Source organism: Thamnophis sirtalis, unplaced genomic scaffold (genome assembly GCF_051295495.1).
Source record: "Thamnophis sirtalis isolate CommonGarterSnake01/CBP01778 unplaced genomic scaffold, rThaSir2_p1.2 scaffold_10, whole genome shotgun sequence".
Classification (NCBI taxonomy): Eukaryota; Metazoa; Chordata; class Lepidosauria; order Squamata; family Natricidae; genus Thamnophis; species Thamnophis sirtalis.
In genome coordinates this window covers 54,320,672-54,342,935 of record NW_028261390.1, presented here as the reverse complement: position 1 = coordinate 54,342,935, position 22,264 = coordinate 54,320,672, and the positions used below count along the sequence as shown (strand labels likewise).

Below are 22,264 nucleotides of genomic sequence, written 5' to 3'. Positions count from 1 at the left end.
AAAAGAAAGGTCATTCAGAAATGAGTAATTACTGTATCAGTTGAATGATGCAATAGTGACAATGGTGAAAGAAAAAGGCAATAAATATTACAAAGACAATTGAATTTTTTTGCCTATATTCTATCTTCCACGCTGACCTCCCCCGCCCCCCTCAATGGCCAAATTTTGCTGACTGATTTGGAACCTCAGTAACTTTGATAGCGTAAATATGGTCTTCATCAGCTTCAACTGTAATATCAACAGTCAATGAATGATATACAGCTTTATTTGAATCTTCCATATCCTAATCTCCATGAATTCAAGAATAGTTATTGAGGACATTTTTGGGATGGATGCACTGGAATTTAATTCAAAGAGAGAAATACATGTGATACAGCAATCTGATAAAAAAGGGAGGATTCTAACAATATTCGAACACTAAAAGATAAAGGTTTCCCTCGCACATACAGTGCAAAGGTTTTAGTCAAGTTTGAAAAAATGCTGTAAACAAAGAATGCTTTCAGAAATAAATAATGATTGTTTATTTTTGTCAATGTTTAAAATGCAAAGTGAGTGAACAAAAGAAAAACCTAAATCAAATCAATATTTGTTGTTACTACCTTTTGCCTTCAAACCAGCTTCCATTCTCATAGGTACACTTGCACAAAGTCAGGGATTTTGTAGGATTATAGTCAGGTGTATGATCAACCAATTATACCAAAAAAGGTGCTAATGATCATCAATGTCACACGTAGGTTGAAACCCAGTCATGAACTGAGACAGAAACAGTTGAATAGGAGGTGTAAAACTGGGTGAGGAACAGCCAAACTCTGCTATCAACGTGATGTTGTGAAAAGCAGCTTCATGTCATAGCAAGATTGAGCACAGCAACAAGACACAAGATAGTTATACTGCATCAACAAGGTCTCTCCCAGACAAAGATTTCAAAGCAGACTGGGGTTTCAAGATATGCTGTACAAGAAGCACAAAGAAACGGGCAACGTTGAGGATCATAGACGAAGTGGTCGGCCAAGGAAGTGCAGCAGATGAAAGACACATCAAGCTTATTACCCTTCGAAATCGAAGATGTCCAGCAGTGCCATCAGCTCAGAACTGGCAGAAACCAGTGGAACCCAGGTACACCCATCTACTGTCCGGAGAAGTCTGGCCAGAAGTGGTCTTCATGAAAGAGTTGCAGCCAAAAAGCCATACCTCTGACGTGGGAACGAGGCCAAGTGACTAAAGTAGGAACGAAAACATAGGAACTGGGGTGCAGAAAAATGGCAGCTCTGGACTGATGAGTCAAAATTTGAAATATTTGGCTGTAGCAGAAGGCAGTGTATTCGTTGAAGGGTTGGAGAGTGGTACAATAATGAGTGTCTGCAGGCAACAGTGAAGCATGGTGGAGGTTCCTTAAACCTTTGGGGCTGCATTTCTGCAAACGGAGTTGGAGATTTGGTCAGGATTAATGGTGTTCCCAATGCTGAGAAATACAGGCAGATACTTATCCATCATGCAATACCATCAGGGAGGCGTATGATTGGCCCCAAATGTATTCTGAAGCAGGACAACGACCCCAAACATACAGCCAAAGTCATTAAGAACTATCATCAGCGTAAAGAAGAACAAGTACTGGAAGATGGCATGGCCCCCACAGAGCTGATATCAACATCATCGAGTGTGTCTGGGATTACATGAAGAGACAGAAGGATGTGAGAGAGCTTACATCCACAGAAAATCTGTAGTTAGTTCTCCAAGATGTTTGGAACAACCTACCAGCCAAGTTCCTTCAAAAACTGTACAAGTGGTACCTAGAAAAATTGCTGCTGTTTTGAAGGCAAAGAGTGGTTACACCAAATATTGATTTGATTTAGATTTCTCTTTTGTTCATTCACTGCATTTTGTTTATTTATGACCATACATGTTTAACACTTCCATTTTTGAAAGCATTTGTTGTTTACAGCATTTTTTCACACCTGCTTAAAACGTTTGGACAGTACTGTATGTGCTAGTCATTCCCGACTCTAGAGGACGGTGCTGATCTCCGTTTCAAAGCTGAAGAGCCAGTGTTGTCCAAAGATGTCTCCATGGTCATGTGGCTGGCATGATTAAATGCCAAAGGCACCCAGAATGCTGTTACCTTCCCACCAAAGGTGGTCTATTTTTCTACTCGCATTTTTACATGCTTTCGAACTGCTAGGTTGGCAGAAGCTGGGACAAGTAATAGGAGCTCACTCCGTTACTTATTTATATATTATTATATATTATTATTATTATTACAATTTGACTGAAAATTGAGACAATGGCGGCAGCTGGAAGTAGCTTTCCATAAACCAGAGTTTTCAGTAGGAAGGCTATCTCTAGAAAATAAACCCAGCTATTACTATATCCAGATGAACAGATGTAATTAGGTTGGGATGTCTGCAAAGAGGTACCGTAATATCAAAGTCTTTGTTGATAAATAATTTTCCCTTAAGCACATAAATTTGGAAATTAGTTTCAATGACATTATTTGAATGTATGCCTGTGATTAGGAGCATTACTTCAACTCTTGATTCCTTACACTCACCTCTTTAAAACCCAAATATTAAAAGCATATTCATTTTCCCAAGGGAAGAGAGAAGAAATACCTTGCAGCAAAACAGAAGCTTCTAATTTATCTTCAGGCAGGGCAAAGCTGGGATTGATCTCTTCTGGGTGATTCATTGTGACTAAAAATTCATGGACAGCCTTCTCTACCTGTGGCCTGAATATGTGGTTGATCTTTGGGTCCACGACTTGAGAAATGATTCTGTCAATACCAGATTCTAACATTCCAGACCTGAAATGAAATGATAATATAATTTATCTATCACAGCTAACACAATTACTTTAACACAATCAATGTAAGAATTTATGCGAGAAGGGGAACATATTAATGCTAATTTATATTAAGTTTCTTCTATGGATATTATTGGTAATCTTAACAAGATTATAAAGCAGATTAGAATCATTATTTGCATATATCATGAGAGAATATAATGAAGAATTCAAGAGAACTCCCAGATAGCCTAGGAAAAACAGTGCAAAATATTGGGCAATTCATTCACATAGATCAGGAGCGTTAAACTTCTTAAGAGGTCCGCATCAGGTTTGTGTTTGACCTTGTGGGTATCGTGGCCAGCTCAATGTCACTTATGTTGGGTGCACATGTGGTGGCCAAGTGCTAAAGCAGGACCCTCCCTTACTCTCATTATAATCTCCCTGCACCCTCCTTCCTTCCTTCCTCCTCCTTCCTTCCCCTCTTTTCTTATTTTTCCTTACTTGCTCTCTTCCCATCTTCCCTTTTTCTTTGTCTTTCCTCTTTCCCCTTCTCCTTTCCTGCCCCTTCTTTCATGCTCAAATGCAAAAGGGGAAACATTTCTCCTTTTGCTTTGTTTTTAGTTTGTTTTGCTAGCCCTCTGCCAGTGAAAACGGAGTCCTTGAGTTTGACACCCTGACATAGATCAATTTAAATTAAGACTATTTAAATCCTGGTTTTATAAAATTTATAATTCTTATACTTTAGATTCACTAAATTTCTCCTTTAAAATATAATGTAGTTCAAAATGCAACAAAAAATTAATACAAATTGGTTTTTGTTAAGAGAACTGATTCCCCTCACTGAACTTTTGCGTTTCCATTCTCTTTATAAAGTATAATATATTGCATATTTTCTTTCACATTAAGTTTTTCTAAAAGATGTTCATTATAACCTGCATTTCCTTAAATCACTATGACTGAAGCACCACAAATAAAAATAATTTTGCTTTCTGTAGTAGTTGACAAGGATATCTATTTCTGCCACGCATTATTGAACTGAACAATTCCAACAAATAAATATTTCTGCAAATTATATTCAGAAATAAAAAAAATTAAGACTCAAAAATTAATTCCCATGGCTCTTCAGGCCTAGCTAAGGTATTATTGTTGCTTTTCTAAAATTTTCATTATCCCATTTAATATATCCTTAAAGTACTGTTTCAGGATCATTGAATTAAGGGGCTGGAAGGGAGCATGGAAATCTTCTGAATCCAATCCCCTGCTCAAGGAAGAGTTCTTATATCATTCCAGAAAATGAGATTTTTAAATTTTATTTATTTATATTTCTTATTTCTAAACTGGTCATCTCCCTTATAGAGGAGCTCTGGCCAGTGGATTGGAGATCATTGACCATAGGTTACAAGTAAAAAAAGCAAATTAATGAAGATTATAAAACGGATACTATAATAACCCCAGTTACTTCAGAAAAAGCAATTTAATGATATACCAGTAGGTTGATACAAATAATTAAAATCTATAAATAAGTTCTGTTTTCATTCACCAGCAGTACTAGACTGCAGAGGTCTGCAACTCTTGGTTCAACTCTTGGCCTCCTCCGAGTGCCATCTGCCAGCCAGTGCCGGCTGGCCACTACGTGGAGGAGAGCCTTTTCAGTAGCAGCTCCGACCCTCTGGAACGATCTCCCCGTGGAGATTCGTACCCTCACCACCCTTCAGACCTTCCGCGCAGCCCTCAAGAACTGGCTATCCCGCCAGGCCTGGGGGTAAAGATTTGATTCGCCCCCACCCGAATGCTGAATGAATGTTGTTTATTTTTTAATTATGTGTTATGTTATATGTTACTGTTTGTATCCCCTCCCTATAAGTTGTTAGCCGCCCTGAGTCCCCTCAGGGAAAAGGGCGGCCTATAAATAAACTTATTCCTATTCCTATTCCTATTCATGGCCCAGTACTGGGCTGCAGTCTGTTGAGAACTGGCCGTGCAAGTGGTGGGCAAGCATGCAACGCTCCATTTGTGCAAGTGGTGGGCATGTGCGCAAAACCATCCCCTCTCCCCCCTCCACTGCTGCCAGTCTGTAGAGTTGTAAAGATTGGGGACTGCTGCTATACTGCAATCTTACAATTTGGTTAAATACAATGAGTCAAAATGTGGAAAAAATCATTTAGGAGGAAAAAAACCTCCATATAATTAAAAACTTGAAGGGCAATATTAATTTCTTTTAAGCATGTAAAAATCTAGATAGAACCTTTTAAAGCTGACATTCATATATAAAACACAAGGTGTTTCAGTAAGAACTGATTCTCCTATATTCTCATTAAGTATAAGGCATGAACTGCTACATGAAATATATTTGCTATGGTGAATTTTTACTATCAGTCCTTATGAGGCTGCTATTTTGAATAGCAGCCTCACGCATTCACACTGAATTTCAAAATATGAAACATAGAGGAGTTTTTGAATCCAAACTACTAAGACAACCTTAAACATTCAAACAGCCATTTGGATCCATTTCCCACAGGAAAAAAAACCTGCAGAGAGCCACAAAACCTGGGTGGACAAGGCAAACTCAATGTCACTCACTTCCACTCAAGTCACATGCCATGCTTACCCAGCCACAAAACCATTCTCTATGTCCCTATGTCCCTCTCTCCCCCTCTCTGTATCTGTCTCTCTGCTCCTCTCCCTATATCTGTCACCCACTCCTGTATATTTCTTCCCACCTCTCCCCCTCTCCCTATTTTCCCTTCTCCCCCCTCTCTCTGCCTCTGTATCTCTCTCACCCTATTTTCCTCACTCTCTCCCCCACTCTCTTTGTATCACGGTGTGTCTCTCCCCTCTCCTCCCCACCCTCTCTGTCTCTCTCTGAAAGTCACAGCCTGGCCAAGCCAGCAAGCTCTCCTTGGGGCTTTTCACTACTCCTTTTATTTTTTTATTTTTGGCAATCCAGGCTGGCTGAGGAATGATCACCAGCTGCAGAGGAAGCTTCTCTTTGGGTGACCTAACTCCTCTCCCCTCCTGCTCCTCTTGTGACCCACTGGCCAGCTGTGGTGGGAGGGTACACACACATGGGGAGACCCTACTCAAGCAAGCACACACAGGGCAGGCGGCTGCTCGCTTAAAGAGGGTCTTAATAGGACGTGGCTTCTCTCCTGCACTAAGGGTCTGGACATTGCTTTGTCATGTCATTTCCTCCCCCAGGCAGCTCTTCAGCCTGGGAGGGCACAAGCTCCAGCCCAAAGCGTCAGGAAGCGAAGGCTACCTTACTCGCAAATGTGGCATAAAGGCAGTTACAGATCTGCTTTACTCTTGCACCAAGGCTCCGGTGGCCTTCCTCATTCCCCTCCTTTTCCACCCCGCACGTGTGCACCCTTCCCGGCCCCACCACAGCCAGCCAGGAAGTCACAAGAGGAAAAGGAAGGGGGAGGAAGAGGGTCGCCGCCGGAGGCTTAGTGCAGGAGCGAAGTGGCCATGTACCTGCCTTCATGCCACATTTACCCGTAAGGCAGCCTTCGCTTCCTGCCACTTTGGGCTGGGGGGTGGAACGGTATGGCAAGGCAATGGCCGGGGTCTTAGTGTAGGAGAGAAGCCATGCCCTCTTCTGTCCTGTTAAGACCCTCCTTTAGCAAGTGCCCGCCCCGCACATGCCTTTGCTGGGCTTTAAAGAGGATCTTCCCGCATGTGCATACACTCCCAGCCCCACTACGGCCAGCAGGGGGTCACGAGAGGAGGAGGGGAGAGGAGGACGGTCACCCAAAGGGAATTGATCGTACCTCAGCCAGCCCGGATTTCCAAAAATAAAAAATAAAAGGAGTAGTGAAGCACCCCAAGGAAAGCTTACTGGCTTGGTCCAGCAGCGGCTTTCCAAGAGAGAAGAGACGAGACATAGAGACAGAGTGTGCGACACACACACACACACACACACACACACAGGGGGAGATCGGCTGACGGGTGAGCGTCTTTGAGGAGGGCTTTCTCTAAGTCTGAACCCCGGGATGGGCATGCAAGGTTTGGTGGGGCGAGCTCTCTTTTCCTGCTGCCCTGAACCTCTTAGAACCATGGCTGGGCGCTGCTGGCCTGTCCCCGTTTCCGACATCCCCTCCTCCCAGATCCCATTCCCACTCCTCTAGCCCTTATGTTAGAGAGGCCTGCGTCGGATGAGCCAGGCCAGGCCAGTGTCTTGGGGCAGAGAGCAGGTTACACGTCTCCCCAAGCGACCAAGGCATGCCTAGCAACAAGGGCCGGAAGGAGCTCCAGAAGGGTGAGGTGCTGGAAAATCAGCCCTGGCTGCTTCTCCATCCCCCGCCATCACCTCTACCTTCTCAGGCCAGGTGAGGGAGGGAAGGGTGAAGCCATGCAGTGATAGGACAGGAAGCCGCAGCAGAGGGCCCAAAGAGCCGCATGCAGCTCCATAGTGGCAGGTTGCTGACACCCGGCCTAAGATCTTCCAAATATTTACATATATCAAATCACATTTTATCCTGCGTATTTCCAATCAAATCAGTTGATCATAAAGAAGAACAATTTGTAAAACTTACTTAAGAACCTGCTGCCTGATGTTATTTCTTAATTGGTTCTTGTTCAAATGAGGGCTCCATGTATGAGTTGCTAGATGGTTGGAAACAAAATTGTCCACCCGCTGTCTTAAATTCTGATATGCAGGCTAAAAAAGAAACAGATACCTTGTGAAGCCTCCTTGCATAATATTTCTTCGCATTCTTATCAGTGGAGACAAATATTTAAAAACCTTAGCTTAAAATAATACAGACACAGTAGTATACACTGTAATAATTCCAAGCTTATCTAACTAGAAAAAAAACCCCACTGCGGATTAAGAAAACATACTTTTAAAAAACTTCATTGCTGAAAGTTCTGAAAAATAGAGGCAAATATTTCAATTACCAAACATTGTAATATCTGAATGCTACTTGGAGGCACAATGTGATTAGAAGCCCAATGCTATTTACTTGAAAAGAAAGCTAGAACTTTTCTCCAAAGTCTTATTTTTACAAAGACAGGGCCATCATAAATCCATTATATTGAGAAAGAGTAATTCTACTGAGAATTTGTTAAATAAGGCTCCAATTGTTTCTCTCTTTACTTCTTTATAATAAGAAAATCATTTCATGATTTTAATAATTCCAACACATCTAAGGAAATTCTCAATCATCCAAGTCATAGTTGTCTCAAATATGCTTTTCAAAAGAACACAGGACTTTCCTGGGGTTTTTTCCCCTTGAAAATATTTTGCTTCCCATCCAACAAGTTTTTTAAATTTTGTCTCAGGAACTCAGAAAAAAAAACCCCAAGAAATCCAGTTGCCTTTTGAGAAGCATCTTTCGGACAATAACCTGTTTCCCCGAAAATAAGACCACCCTGATAATAAGCCCAATCACATGCGCTAAAATAGTAGCAGCCATGAGTGCCTCCTGTACCTCAAAAATAAAAAGACCTCCCCGAAAATAAGGCCAAGTGCTTATTTCGGAAGGTCAACACAGGGAAACACAGTATTTCCAACAATAAATTCTGTCACAAGATAGTTTATAATTTGATGTAAAAATATTTAAGAGAAACTTACTTTTACTCTTAAATTAAGAGTAATATCAATTGTCCTATTTTTGCCAAGGTTGAGGTGTCTGTATTTTTATAGTTCACAACAGCTAATTAATTCATCCCCCATGCAATATTAGTTCTGTGGAAATTTACTATTTTTCAATCTCAATAAGCTGGAACTTCCAAGACCAGGACCAAATGGGTGATAGAATAAGAACAGCACATGGATACTTCACTGACAATATATAATTAACCAAAATAGTGCTCATGATACATTGGAAAATACTATTATATATACTCTAAATGTGTAAAAATACTTGCAGTGTTTCACTAATTCTAAAATTTAGTCTGTAAAATAGGGCAGTATTATATTGAAACTAGAATCTGGGCAGTAGACAAGTTGTTCAAATATATCTAGGAAAGAGTATGAGAAAACTTGATAAAATGGTTTTAAACTTAATCTCTTTTGTAATATTTTCTGTTAATAAAGCCCAGAAATTATCTACTCTGCATCCAAATCCAATGCTAAGGACCCAAATGTAAAACAGCCCAGTTTTTAAAAAGAGAGTTGAATCTATGTCTGTGGAGGATAGTGAAACAGAAATGCTTCTCTCTAGTTTAGCTGATTTAATACACAATTAATGATACTTCTATTGCTAAGTCAGAGAAATATAATTTCCCTTTTCAAAGATGCCATATCAGGAAAAGACTCTTCTTTTGAACCCGATTGCTGTCGATAGGGAAAACTCGGACTAGATGAATCTCAGTTAGATTAAATAGTTTTTTCTTTCTCTCTCTCTCTTTTTAAGAAAACAAATCTGCAATGAGTATCTTATCCAGACTTGAAAAATGATTTTGGGAGAATTGGGCAGCAAAGGCCAGCTGTCCATTGAGCAAAGAGTTAAACAAGTTCAGAATTAGGCATGTGAAGCGGGTAAGAGCACCGCTAAGGTCAGAGCTGCTCATATAGGAAAAAGCGGGGCTATCTTGTGGGGAGTGGGAAAGGTGATCGCCGCTAAATCGATGCGTGCGGGACTCGACTAATTAAGGTAGGGGCTCTTTAAGTCCAACGGCTGGGAAAAGCGTTCCCAAGAAAATCGCAACCTCCGGGAAGGGCTCAGACCGACTGGCCGGTCGTTTTTCGGACAAGAGAGCAAACGGGGCAGGGCAGCAATAATAGGCCGCGGCGTCGGGGGGGCGGGGCGGATGGGCCCCGAGACCCGCAGCTTCCCACCTTGGTGTCCACGTCGGCCAGGCAATCTCGGCGGAACTGGTCGAAAAGGCCTTGACTCTTGAGGCGATTCAGGATGAGCGACACCAGCTCTGGCTCGGCGGCGCCCGCGGAGCTTCCCGGCGGCGGCGGCGGCGGGGGTGGCTGTGGCGGGGGAGGCGGAGGAGGCGGCGGCGGTGGGGGAGGTGGCTGTTCGGGAGGAGAAGTGGCGGCGGTGGGGGCCGCGGCAGCAGCGGCGAGGGTGCCACCATTGCCGGACATAATGGCGGCAGCGTCTTCGTCGTCACCCTCAGCGGCTAATTCCAAAGCCGCGACCGCATTGAGGCTCCACCCTCCCCCGCACAACCCCGGAAGCAGAACGCCGGAAGAAACTGTGACGACGCAGCGGAGAATGTGACCTTCCTTTAAACCACGCCTCTTGTGGAGTCACGTGGGCTTCCGAATTTTCCGCCAGGCGAGACGCTTGGCTTCCACAACATCCCTGAAGGGGTGGGATATCCGGGGCAGAGACATAAATGGAGCTCTGTAATCGATTGAGACTTCTTGTTGGTTGCCCCTGTCTTTCAATAAACTTGTCAGGGTCGTCTTTGCTCCCCCCCACCAAAAACAATTCCACGAAAGAGGCTAGGCTGGAAGTGAATTTATATATTTATATATATAAACAAAGTAGTGGTTAAGATGCCCCGCCCCTCCCCTCCCAGCCACTCCTTGTCACGCCCGGCCGCTCACCTCGCCGGAGTGAGTATTTTCCAAATAAAAAGAATGCTCGCCTTGTGCAAATAAATAACAAACATCTTGACTTCAGGTTTGATGCATCTTGCAAAGTATTGCTGCCCATTCTAGTCTCCTTTCCCTACTAACAGGTCCATCTCAGATTGTAATTTGCTACAACCTCACTTGTCTTTTGCATTATTCTATGGAAGATTATTCTAAAATGTTATCTGGGATGCTTGCAGCTTTACAAGTTTGTTTCCTCCAACCTTGTTTTCGCATGCAATTCTTATAAGTTATTTTGACACTCCTTCCTCCTTTTTAAACAAAGTAGTGTTTAATTTGCTGGCCTAGAAACCGATAGACTCTTGAGTTCTAGTCCCATTTTAGGCTTGAAAAAATGGCTGAGTGACCAGTCACTCTCTCCCAGCCCAACCCACTTCTTAGAATGTGGTTGTGGGGAAACTTTAAGAGGAGGGAGGAATATAAGTTCTCCACCTTTGGTTCCTTATAAAGTAATAAAGACAGTGTAAGGTTCACCATCCCTGCCCTAGACTATCTGCTTGCCAAAGAAAGTGGTGTTTGTGGCAAATTTAAGTGCTATCAAGTTTGACTGGTTTGCTGATATGTTCTCTAACTGGAAAAGGATTTTTTTTTAAAATCTTGTTGGCCTTTTCCTTCCTTGTCTCATCCCTCTTTTCCAGCATATAGTACAGTCTACTGTTTCTTGTATGACTGTCATTGCCTCCATGGTGACCTCTGCCACCCCGAATCGCCCAACTAATATCATGGTTCTTAACACCATCCCTAAAGAATATGCTCACCTACTTCACCATTGACAGGTAGCAACCTGTCCAAAAATAAAAAGGGAGGAATGAAGGAGTATATGAATCAATATGAATTAATATTGGCTATTTGCTTTTATTATGAATTGCTTATGTTACTGCATAATTGTCACTGATTAAACCAATATTTGCTGTTTCCTTTGATATGATATACTGCTAGAAATCATTTATTAAGAATTAACCTTTGTTATTAGCTTTTGCTTTTATTATTGTATACTGTATGAAATTAGTTGTTTTCTAGCATAGCAAATTGTACCCTTAATACTGGATGGCATTACTCACTGCTGCGTCTCGCTTCTATTCTTGCCTTCAAAGCTTGGCACATTTTTGAAAGCTAGTAGAAGAAATTGTTAGACGGGAATATGAGGCCCCATAGATAAAGGGACCAAGCTAGAAGAAGAAATTGTTACACGGGAATAGTAGGCCGCATAGATAAAGGAACCAAACTAAGGAGTTTTCCTGGCTCATAAATCTTTAAAGCATTCTGCCGAAAAACAACTTGGCAAAGGGGGACTGCCACCCCCTACACAAGGCTATAGGAATCCTCCACAGATAAGGTAGACGGAGACAGGAGCCTGAACAAAAGAACGCTTTAAAGATCACGTTGATAACGAATGTTTGTCTCTGATTGGATAAACTTTTGTTTCTATCTGCCTAAAATGTATATAATACTCTGAGCTACTCTTCCAGGGTGTGGCTATTCATTACATGCATTTGTTTGTATGCTTTGGATATAGTTTTGTCACCCAGCTTTTGCTATGGCCGTAAATAAAAGCTGATACTTTTTGCAAGCCTCGTATCGAGTCTCTCTCTTTGGCATCTCAGTGGTTCGGGGAAAACTGCTGGAACATTACATTTTCTGGCACCCAACGTGATGGATTGGAGGCCTTGTTCCTTCAAGGTCTCCACACGAGCTGAGCTCCACATGAGCTGAGCTGCTTTAAGCTCAGTGGCCTTCATTTCGGCAGACGGAACAAAACGGCAAAGACCAGTAACGACGTCAAGAGCACTCCTGGAAAATTTCATCCAGTGACCTCCGCCTGGTAATTGCTGGCAGACTCCGATCCCAGCCTGACCTGAACGCTGTCAAAGAGGCTTGCACTGAGGGCTGTAAGATAGTGCCCTCTAGGTGAGTAGAAATCTCTTATTTTGGAGGGAGTGTTGCCTTGTGTGTGTGTGAATGACCAAGTGAGAGCTGAGATCCACTCTGCATATCTGATTATTTGCAAGAAGATCAGTTAGAGCAGATCACTTTGAAAGCAGTGTGACTGTTGGAATAATTGCCAAGCACCGTACTGAAGAAAAGGTCCGAGAAATCCCAGAGTGAAGGGAGGATTTTGGCCAGGATTCCTGATACAAGGGAGAGCTTCTGATCACACGCGTACCAAAGAGAAGGTCCGAAAAAACCCTTGGCTAAGGTGGGTCTGCTCAGGCTCCGTATTGAAGAAGTCCAGTTTGAGTAATCCCTTAGGAATCTGTTCTGAACCTCCCCTCCGACCTGCGAATCACCCAGACACAGGCTTGGCTGTTTGCCACTCTTTAATTACGGAGTTATTGACTCCTTTGGCTGAAGACTCAGACAAGACTCACATGCAAGAATAGTTGGCAGCAACCCAAAATCCAACCGGTACGGATACAAGACAGACAGAGTTTTCCAATACTGTTTCAAATGGTTGTGTCCTGCAAATGTCCCCTCCCAACTTCTCCACTTATATACTCTCTTGGGAGGGGCCAAGCCACAACCACCTGGGCTTAATTATCATGTCTGAGTCTGCCTCTGGAACTGCTGCTTCTGTTTCTCCGCCCTTCTTAATCTTGCGTCAGGGACAAACTACCTTCAATCCTCCCCACTGCTCCATTGCTTATGTTACTACATAATTGTCACTGATTAAAGCAACATTTGCTGTTTCCTTTGATATGATATACTGCTAGAAATCATTTACTAAGAATTAACCTTTGTTATTAGCTTTTGCTTATATTATTGTATACTGTCTGAAATTAGTTGTTTTCTAGCATAGCAAATTGTACCCTTAATACTGGATGGCATTACTGCAAATGTTATCTCACTGCTGCGTCTCGCTTCTATTCTTGCCTTCAAAGCTTGGCACATTTTTGAAAGCTAGTAGAAGAAATTGTTAGACGGGAATATGAGGTCCCATAGCTAAAGGGACCATGCTAGAAGAAGAAATTGTTACACGGGAATAGTAGGCCGCATAGATAAAGGAACCAACCTAAGGAGTTTTCCTGGCTCATAAATCCTTAAAGCATTCTGCTGAAAAACAACTTGGCAAAGGGGGACTGCCACCCCCTACACAAGGCTATAGGAATCCTCCACAGATAAGGTAGACGGAGACAGGAGCCTGAACAAAAGAAAGCTTTAAAGATCACGTTGATAACTAATCTTTGTCTCTGATTGGATAAACTTTGTTTCTATCTGCCTAAAATGTATATAATACTCTGAGCTACTCTTCCAGGGTGTGGCTATTCCTTGCATGCATTTGTTTGTATGCTTTGGATATAGTTTTGTCACCCAGCTTTTGCTATGGCCGTAAATAAAAGCTGATACTTTTTGCAAGCCTCGTATCGAGTCTCTCTCTTTGGCATCTCAGTGGTTCGGGGAAAACTGCTGGAACCTTACATTTTCTGGCGCCCAACGTGATGGATTGGAGGCCTTGTTCCTTCAAGGTCTCCACACGAGCTGAGCTCCACACAAGCTGAGCTGCTTTAAGCTCAGTGGCCTTCATTTCAGCAGACGGAACAAAACGGCAAAGACCAGCAACGACGTCAAGAGCGCTCCTGGAAAATTTCATCCAGTGACCTCCGCCTGGTAATTGCTGGCAGACTCCGATCCCAGCCTGACCTGAACGCTGTCAAAGAGGCTTGCACTGAGGGCTGTAAGATAGTGCCCTCTAGGTGAGTAGAAATCTCTTATTTTGGAGGGAGTGTTGCCTTGTGTCTCTGTGAATGACCAAGTGAGAGCTGAGATCCACTCTGCATATCTGATTATTTGCAAGAAGATCAGTTAGAGCAGATCACTTTGAAAGCAGTGTGACTGTTGGAATAATTGCCAAGCACCGTACTGAAGAAAAGGTCCGAGAAATCCCAGAGTGAAGGGAGGATTTTGGCCAGGATTCCTGATATAAGGGAGAGCTTCTGATCACACCCGTACCAAAGAAAGGTCCCAAAAAAACCCTTGGCTAAGGTGGGTCTGCTCAGGCTCCGTATTGAAGAAGTCCAGTTCGAGAAATTCCTTAGGAATCTGTTCTAAACCTCCCCTCTGACCTGCGAATCACCCAGACACAGGCTTGGCTGTTTGCCACTCTTTAATCACGGAGTTATTGACTCCTTTGGCTGAAGACTCAGACAAGACTCACATGCAAGAATAGTTGGCAGCAACCCAAAATCCAACAGGCACGGATACAAGACAGACAAGAGTTTTCCAATACTGTTTCAAACGGTTGTGTCCTGCAAATGTCCCCTCCCAACTTCTCCACTTATATACTCTCTTGGGAGGGGCCAAGGCACAACCACCTGGGCTTAATTATCGTGTCTGAGTCTGCTTCTGGAACTGCTGCTTCCGTTTCTCCACCCTTCTTAATCTTGCGTTAGGGACAAACTGCCTTTGATCCTCCCCACTGCTCCATGCCTCAGGCACCTCCTGGTGGCCAACCAGCCTCTCTGGTCCCTGCTCTGAGTCTGAATCCTGCCCGGGTCCTCCACATCTTCCCTGGCAGACTCATATGGTTCCTCACTATCCGAGTCCATCAGCAGCTCAACTGGATTGCTGGGCCACAACAGGAATCATGGGCAACAAAGCTAGTAGTCTGTCTAGCACCGATGATCTAGCAAAAAGAATAGGTCCGTGTTTTCCACTGGGCTGCATGTTAGCCCACTGGGATATATTAAAACCTTTAGTGGCAGTAAAAATTTCCTTTAAAAAGAAAAAATTAAAAAAAACTTTGCACAACAATTTGGCTGACCTATTTAATTGGCCCTAAGGTAGTCACATGGCCACCAGAAGGAAGCCTTGATTTAGATTTCATTAACAAATTGATTGATTTTCTGGCTTCTATAGGTCAAACTGAGGAAGAACTTTACACTGGCTTCTTCCTTAATCTCATCGGTCGACCAGATATTCTTAAAGCGTGTGGGTTTAACCCCAAACCAATTCCAAAAATCTGTCCCCTCATCTCTTCAGAAGAAAAAGGCAAAACGGTCAAAATGACTGAAGAGGAAGAGGAATTTCCCACACCATACTTCTTTGCTCTTCCTTCCCCAATGTAGATACTGTGCCTTTACTAGCTCAAGTGCCTCCGGCAACAGCTCAGCCTGCTTTGCAGGACCAAACACCCCAGCCTGCTCCACAAAATTCAGCACCCGGAGCAGCTCCACCTCTGTCTCTGGATCTGCCTGCTTTAAGTCGTCCTCATACTAGAACCAGACAAATTTGTATACCTGCTGAACAACTGGGGCCTTCAATCCTACCCCCCCCCTCTGACAGGTTCCTATGAAAGACCAGCTGGTGTATATTCACCCACCCTTTACTACCAGTGATCTTTTTAATTGGAAAATTGGACTCCCCTCCCTTACAGGAAATCCCCCCAAAGTTATATGGAACTTGTTCAACATATAATGGCCACCCATAAACTCAATGTGCCTGACATTTTTACTCTCTTGTCAGCACTATTATCTACCAAAGAAAAATAAGAAGTCCTTAAAGCCATCACAACATACTATAAAGCTGCTAGGGAACATGGCATTCAAACTAATAATGATGCCGCTGACTTGTGGCCTGAACCCCTGGCTCTTTTCAACCCCAAATTTGAAGTTAATCCCAGCTCGGATCGGGGCACCTCCAGCAAGCCCAGGATTCAATCCTACAGGAGCTGAAACTTGGTGTCCCTAAAACAGTGAATTTTCATCATGTCCAACAGGTCACCCAAGATGCAAAGGAATCCCCCACTGATTTTTTGAACCGTCTCAAAGATGGGTTTTGGAGATACATTGATCTCGACCCCGATAGTTCAGCCAATGAGGTTTTGTTGAAAATGACTTTTGTGAGCCAATGTGCTCCAGACACACTACACTACAAAAACTACTCAGGCCCTGGAGACTCTTATTCAAAAGGCCTTAGTTGTCTATTCCCAGAGAGAAGAGGAAGAAGAAAAGTGGGAAGATCAAAAAATGCGAAAACAAGCCTCCCTTTTAGCTGTTGCTATCACTTCCCAGAGTAACAGAGGGGGAGGGGGGGTAATTCATTCTCTTCCAAAAGGTTTCCAGAAAAACCAGTGTGCCCGCTGTAAATGAGTACGCCACTGGAGAAAAGATTGCCCCCCTGGAACGACAACCCAGCAGGGGACATGGACAATTTAGGGGATGAGGAGGCTTCAGCCCTCAGACCTGACAACCCCCTATGCCCCTTATGTCAGCCCAGGCCCCTGAGTTCCACCCAGAGTCCTATTGAAGGGACTCCGGAGGGGCAATTTCTTCTCCAGACCCTCTGGTGGAGTTAAAAGTGGGGGAGAAACTTTATTCCTTTTTGATTGATACAGGGGCCACATTCAGCGTCCTAAATGATGCATCAATCCCCTGCCTTTCCTCTCAGACTACCCCCATTATTGGAGCTACTGAGATAGAGGAAAATGCCCCTCTTAGCTACCTGATGACAGTATAATCAAAAGCAGGCCCCTCCCTCCAACATTCCTTTCTGCTCCTGCCTCAATGCCCCATCAACCTTTTTGGGACAGGATCTCCAAGGGAAACTGGGAGCTATTATACAATGCACCAAGTAGGGAGTCTCTCTTAATATTCCTCCAGAAAAAGCTTGTCTTTGTTTCTTGGGGAAAGGGACTATCCCCAAAGAACCTAACTCTGATAAAATTAACCCTCAGGTGTGGTACCAGGGAACCCCTGGATTTGCTAGATTTGCCACACCTCACACGGCTCACCTCTTCCCTGATGCCCAACCTATTGCGATTCGTCAGTCAATCAAGCGGGAGGCCCGGATTGGCATTAAGGCCCAGATTGAACTTTTTCTGAAAACCAGACTTCTGGTTCACACATTGGTCTACACCAATTTCTCCTGTCCCCAAGTTTGATGGGTCTTGGAGATTTGTTCATGATTTGAGAAAGCTAATACCTGGATTGGCCCCCTGCATCCAGTATTGGCCAATCCATACACCTTGTTGACCACGCTTTCCAGTGACCAGAACTGGTAACAGACTTAAAAGATGCTTTTTTCTGCATTCCCCTTGTTATGGAGTGTCAATCATTCTTCGCCTTTGAATGGGAAGACCTCTCTGATGGTTCTAAGTGCCCGCTGACTTGGACCAGATTGCCACAAGGATATCGTAACAGCCCAACAGCTTTTGCTGCCACCCTCGCTCAAGATCTTAAACACTTTGATAGTAAGCAGACCTCCCTCTTGCAATATGTCGACGACTGGTTCATAGCTGGCAAAAGTCAGGAAAGTGTTGAAACAACTTCAATAGACCTCCTCAATCATTTAGCCGACAAAGGATATACTGTTTCAAAACAGAAGGTTCAATGGGCTACACAGGAGATACAATATTTAGGCTTTGTTCTACGTCAGGGCCACCGCCTACTTCATGAGAGCTGGCTACAGGCCATCTCAGCCCTGCCTGTGCCAACCAATGTCAAACAACTACAAATCTTTTTAGGCATCACTGGCTTTGCCAGTGATAGATAGATAGATAGATAGATAGATAGATAGATAGATAGATAGATAGATAGATAGATAGATAGATAGATAGATAGATAGATAGATAGATATAGAGAGAGTGTGTGTGTATATATACACTGGCTTTGCCAGTGATATATATACTCTATATACTTTATTATTGCTAAGCCCCTTTATCAATTAACCCAAAAAGACATGGCTTGGAACTGGACAGGGAAACATCAGAAAGCATGGCAGGATTTGAAAGATGCTTTGGGCCGTGCCTCTGCTCCAGCCCTGCCTGACCAAAATGAAAGGCTTTGAACTCTTTGTCACTGAAATGAAGAGTTGTGCCCTTGGCGTTCTACTACAAAAATTGGGCCCAGAAAAAGTTCCTGTTGCCTACCTATCTAAAGTTTTGGACCCAGTTGCAGGGGCTGGCCAGCCTGTCTTTGGTCTGTTGCTGCCACAGCCATCCTAATTCAGGAAACACACCAAATAACTTTGGGAGCCCCTCTAGATGTCTACATACCCCATTCAGTCCAAACCTTACTGGAGCAAAAGCTCCCTGCCTGGGCTACTTCATGCCGTGTCTCTAAGTATGCTAGCCAGATCTTAGAAGCAGACTCTGTTCAACTTCATAGATGTGAAAGACTGAACCCAGCCACACTTTTACCCTGCCCTCCTGTGGAAGGCCAGAAGCATGATAGTTTTTAACTGTCTTGAGGCTGTGGTGGGCATTCGTGCTGATCTTAGAACTGAGCCTCTTGAGAACCCAGAATCCCAACTCTGGACAGATGGGTCATCTTTTGTCAAGAATGGGAAGAGTACACTGGCCTAGCAGTAGCATCCGCAGATGGGCCCCACCTCTTGCAACAGCTTCCAACACACTGGTCCGCTCAAGCAGCTGAGCTTCTGGCCCTAATTGAGACATGCCACCTGTCAGTAGGACTGCACACTAACATATATACTGACAGCCACTATGCCTTCTTGGCTGCACACACTCATGCTGCCTTGTGGAAGGCTCATGGAATTACGGGAGCTGATGGGAAAAGTTTAAAGATGAAGCCCTTACTAGAAAAACTGGTGAGAGCTGTCTGGGGACCATTTAAATTGGCCATCATTCACTGCCGAGGCCACCAGACTGACCACAGCGAGATTTCTCGCAGAACCCGCACTGCTGATTATTGAGCCCACCAAGCTGCTGAATGGGGCCTAGCCACCTGCTCAGATCACACCAAACTTCTGGCTCTCTTTCCCTGTGACCCCACACTGCAGCTTCCTGCCTTATATGACACCAGAGATAAATTAAACCCCAATGGCAAATGGTGCAATGGATGGTGGGTAGTCCAGAATAAAATCCAACTTCCCCAGCAAATGGTGTGGAAACTTGTCCAAAGAGCTCATCAAATGTCTCATAGTGGTCCCCGCCCACTGCAGAAGTGGCTGACATCCCTATATTGCAACCCAAAATTACGCAGCCTTTGCAGGACTGTTGTTTCTCAATGTGATCTCTGCCAAAGAAATGACCCCCGTGGAAGCAGTACGCTTCCTCTTGGTTGTCTCCGGATTGCCTGATACCTGGGGGAGGCCTGGCAAGAGGTCTTCACTGAGCTCCCCAAGAAGGGAGCCAAATCTAACCCGCTTGTGTTTGTGGATTTATTCACCAGATGGCCTGAAGCGATTCCGACATCCACACAAAAAGTAATGCCCTAGTTGATCAGATCATTCCAAGATTTGAAGTTCCTCGAGGTCTCGAATCTTACAATAGAAGGCATGTTACATCACAGATTACCCAGGATGTCAGTAAATTTTAAAACATCCCCTGGCATCTTCATTCCAGCTACTACTCCCAATCTTCAGCCAAAGTGGAGAGAATTAACCAAACCCTGAAAACCCACTTGGACAAACTCTGCCAGGAAACCCAACTCCCATGGCCCAAAGTGTTACCACTAGCCCTAGCCAGGATCAGGGCCTTGTCCTCTGGAAGATTGGGATTGTCATCTTTTGAGATGATGTGTGGGAGACCCTTTGCTATTTCTACACTGCAAGACTCCAATGTTTGGGAAAGAAACATCTCCCACAATTTGCATAATTTGGTGCAGGTTCTGTCTTCTATCTCTAAACAAGTCCAGTCTGCCTCCAGCTACAGATGCTCCACCACTGGCTGAACCAGGCCAGTGGGTGAGAATCAAAAAACTCTCTCCCGCTTGCACCTGACCCAAGTGGTCCATCCCTCACCAGGTCCTCCTCAGAACCCCAAGAGCTGTGAAAGTAGAAGGAGTGAAGGCGTGGGTCCACACACCCAGGGTCAAGCACACCAACGAACCCTCTGACCTATGGCAAGCACAACAGCTGGACGGACCCAAGCTCAAACTTTGCCGCACTCCTGCATCTCCTGCTGACCCATTCCCCTAGATGGTCTTTGGTTTGCTGTAGGGAGCCGAGGTGGTGCAGTGGTTAGGGTGCAGTACTGAAGGCCACTACAGCTGACTGTTATCTGCAGTTCAGCGGTTCAAATCTCACCGGCTCAAGGTTGACTCAGCCTTCCATCCTTCTGAGGTGGGTGAAATGAGGACCCAGACTGTGGGGGCGATATGCTGACTCTGTAAACCGCTTAGAGAGGGCTGAAAGCCCTATGAAGCGGTATATAAGTCTAACTGCTATTGCTATTGCTATTTGTTGTTTTTGCTATTCTCTTACTTTGCTCCTGATTTCCCCGCACACTCCTGGGGTGAGGACGAGATGGCTCCAACCTCTATTTCGTCTCCAAGCCGTTTTCGTCCTCCTGGTGGCTTAAGGAAAGCCTCTGGAGCCTGGAGAGGGCAAAAATGCCTCCCCCAGTAAGGAGCTTTTCATCTTCTGGCATGCATTATGTATGAAGAGTCCAAATAAGGATGGAAGCAATAATTTGGTGCCTTCTGGTGGTCAATGTAACTGCAAACACCACATGGATACACACTAAGTAAAAATAGAAAAATTTCATCTACTCAGAGAGAGAAGAGGTAAGTCATGCAAAACCCTGCACATGGGGGCAGAACATAATGGAACATCTGGATCTTTCTGCTCAGAGCTTAAGGGAGGGTAGATTGTTTACACTGGTGGTAGTCAACCTGGTCCCTACTGCCCACTAGTGGGTGTTCCAGCTTTCATGGTGGGCAGTAGGAGTTTGCTATAACTCTGCTTTATAAATTTTATAAAGTAAAGTTACTTCCCTACTTCATAAATCATCATTTAATTATATTAAATCATAATATGGAACCGGTGGGCGGTTAGAAAATTTTACTACTAACAGAGATACAAAAGTGGGTTCACCGACAAATGCACGCACGACAAAAGCGCGCCGACAAAACCGTGGTGAGAAAACCGCCACCTCGAAATTGCGCCCACAACAGCGCGCCAACAAAAGCGCGCCATCAACAAACAACGCTAAAACAAGGTAATAACCCTAACCCTAACTCTAAACCTAACCCTAAACCTAACCCTGAACCTAACCCTAACCCTTACCTTAACCTAATCGCGCTTTTGTGGGCATGCTGTTGTGGGCGTGCTGTTGTGGGCGTGCTGTTGTGGGCGTGATTTCAAGGTCCCGGTTTTCTCACAGCAGTTTTGTCGGCGCACTTTTGTCATGCGCGCATTTGTTGGGTCACGCAAAAATGGGCGGTAGGCACTGTTCCCTCTAAGGTGCGCGGCTGCGCGGCCGCGCACATGGCAAGAAACCCCCGCGCAGAGGTTTCTAACTGCCGCGCAGAGGTTTCTTTCAAAGCAAACGTGGGGAAGTCCTTTGCGGGTGGCTAGAACTGGCCGCCCGCAAAGGACCTCCCCAAACTTGTTTCAGCGGCAGCTCTCAGCCTACGGCAGCAGCGTCACGCAGGCTGCGGAAGGAGCGGGAGGAGGAGGGAACCAAAGAGAGGCTTTTGCCGAGTCTGCGCCCCACAGCCAGGACCGTCCTTGCGCCTCAAGCTGCGTTTCTTCCTGCAAAGCCCTTCTGGCGTCAAGCGGAACTCTCGGGTTGCCCGAAGGGCTTTGCAGGAAGAAACGCGGCTTGAGGTGCAAGGACGGTCCTGGCTGTGGGGCGCAGACCCGGTAAAAGCCTCTCTTTGGTTCCCTCCTCCTCCTCCTCCTCCTCCTCCTTCCACAGCCTGTGTGGCGCTGCCGCCGTAGGCTGAGAGCTGCCGCTGCCGCTGCTGCACAACTGAGGGAGGGAGAGCGAAAGCAGAGGTAGCCTCAAATTTAATTTAAATTCTTTAAAAGAATTTTTGGATTTCTCCTCACCAAACCTTTAAGACTGAAAGTTTTTCCTTACATGAACTTGAGCTAATATACTTAATATGAGAAAGGTGCAGCAATTAACACTGCTTTTTAAAAAGAACAATATTTCTCAATTGTTTATCTCTATGAAGTCTGCCTATCTTAAGTTCCTACTATACAAAAGATATTACCTTCTAAGGCAACCTGTATACAATA

At 44.5% G+C, this 22,264-nt stretch overlaps 1 protein-coding gene across 1 annotated transcript in view; it reads right to left on the bottom strand.

Annotated features, from left to right (window-relative positions):
- The window catches only part of BOD1L1 (biorientation of chromosomes in cell division 1 like 1), a 75,967-nt gene extending 66,073 nt beyond the window's left edge, over positions 1-9,894 (bottom strand). The window contains exons 1-3 of the mRNA XM_087724633.1: positions 9,566-9,894; positions 7,317-7,441; positions 2,610-2,800 (exon numbers count right to left, since the gene is read on the bottom strand). Of these exons, the coding sequence (XP_087580759.1) occupies positions 2,610-2,800; positions 7,317-7,441; positions 9,566-9,823 (574 nt within the window). The 5' untranslated portion in view covers positions 9,824-9,894. The remainder of the gene's footprint in view (positions 1-2,609; positions 2,801-7,316; positions 7,442-9,565) is intronic.
- Between the last annotated feature and the right edge of the window lie 12,370 nt (positions 9,895-22,264).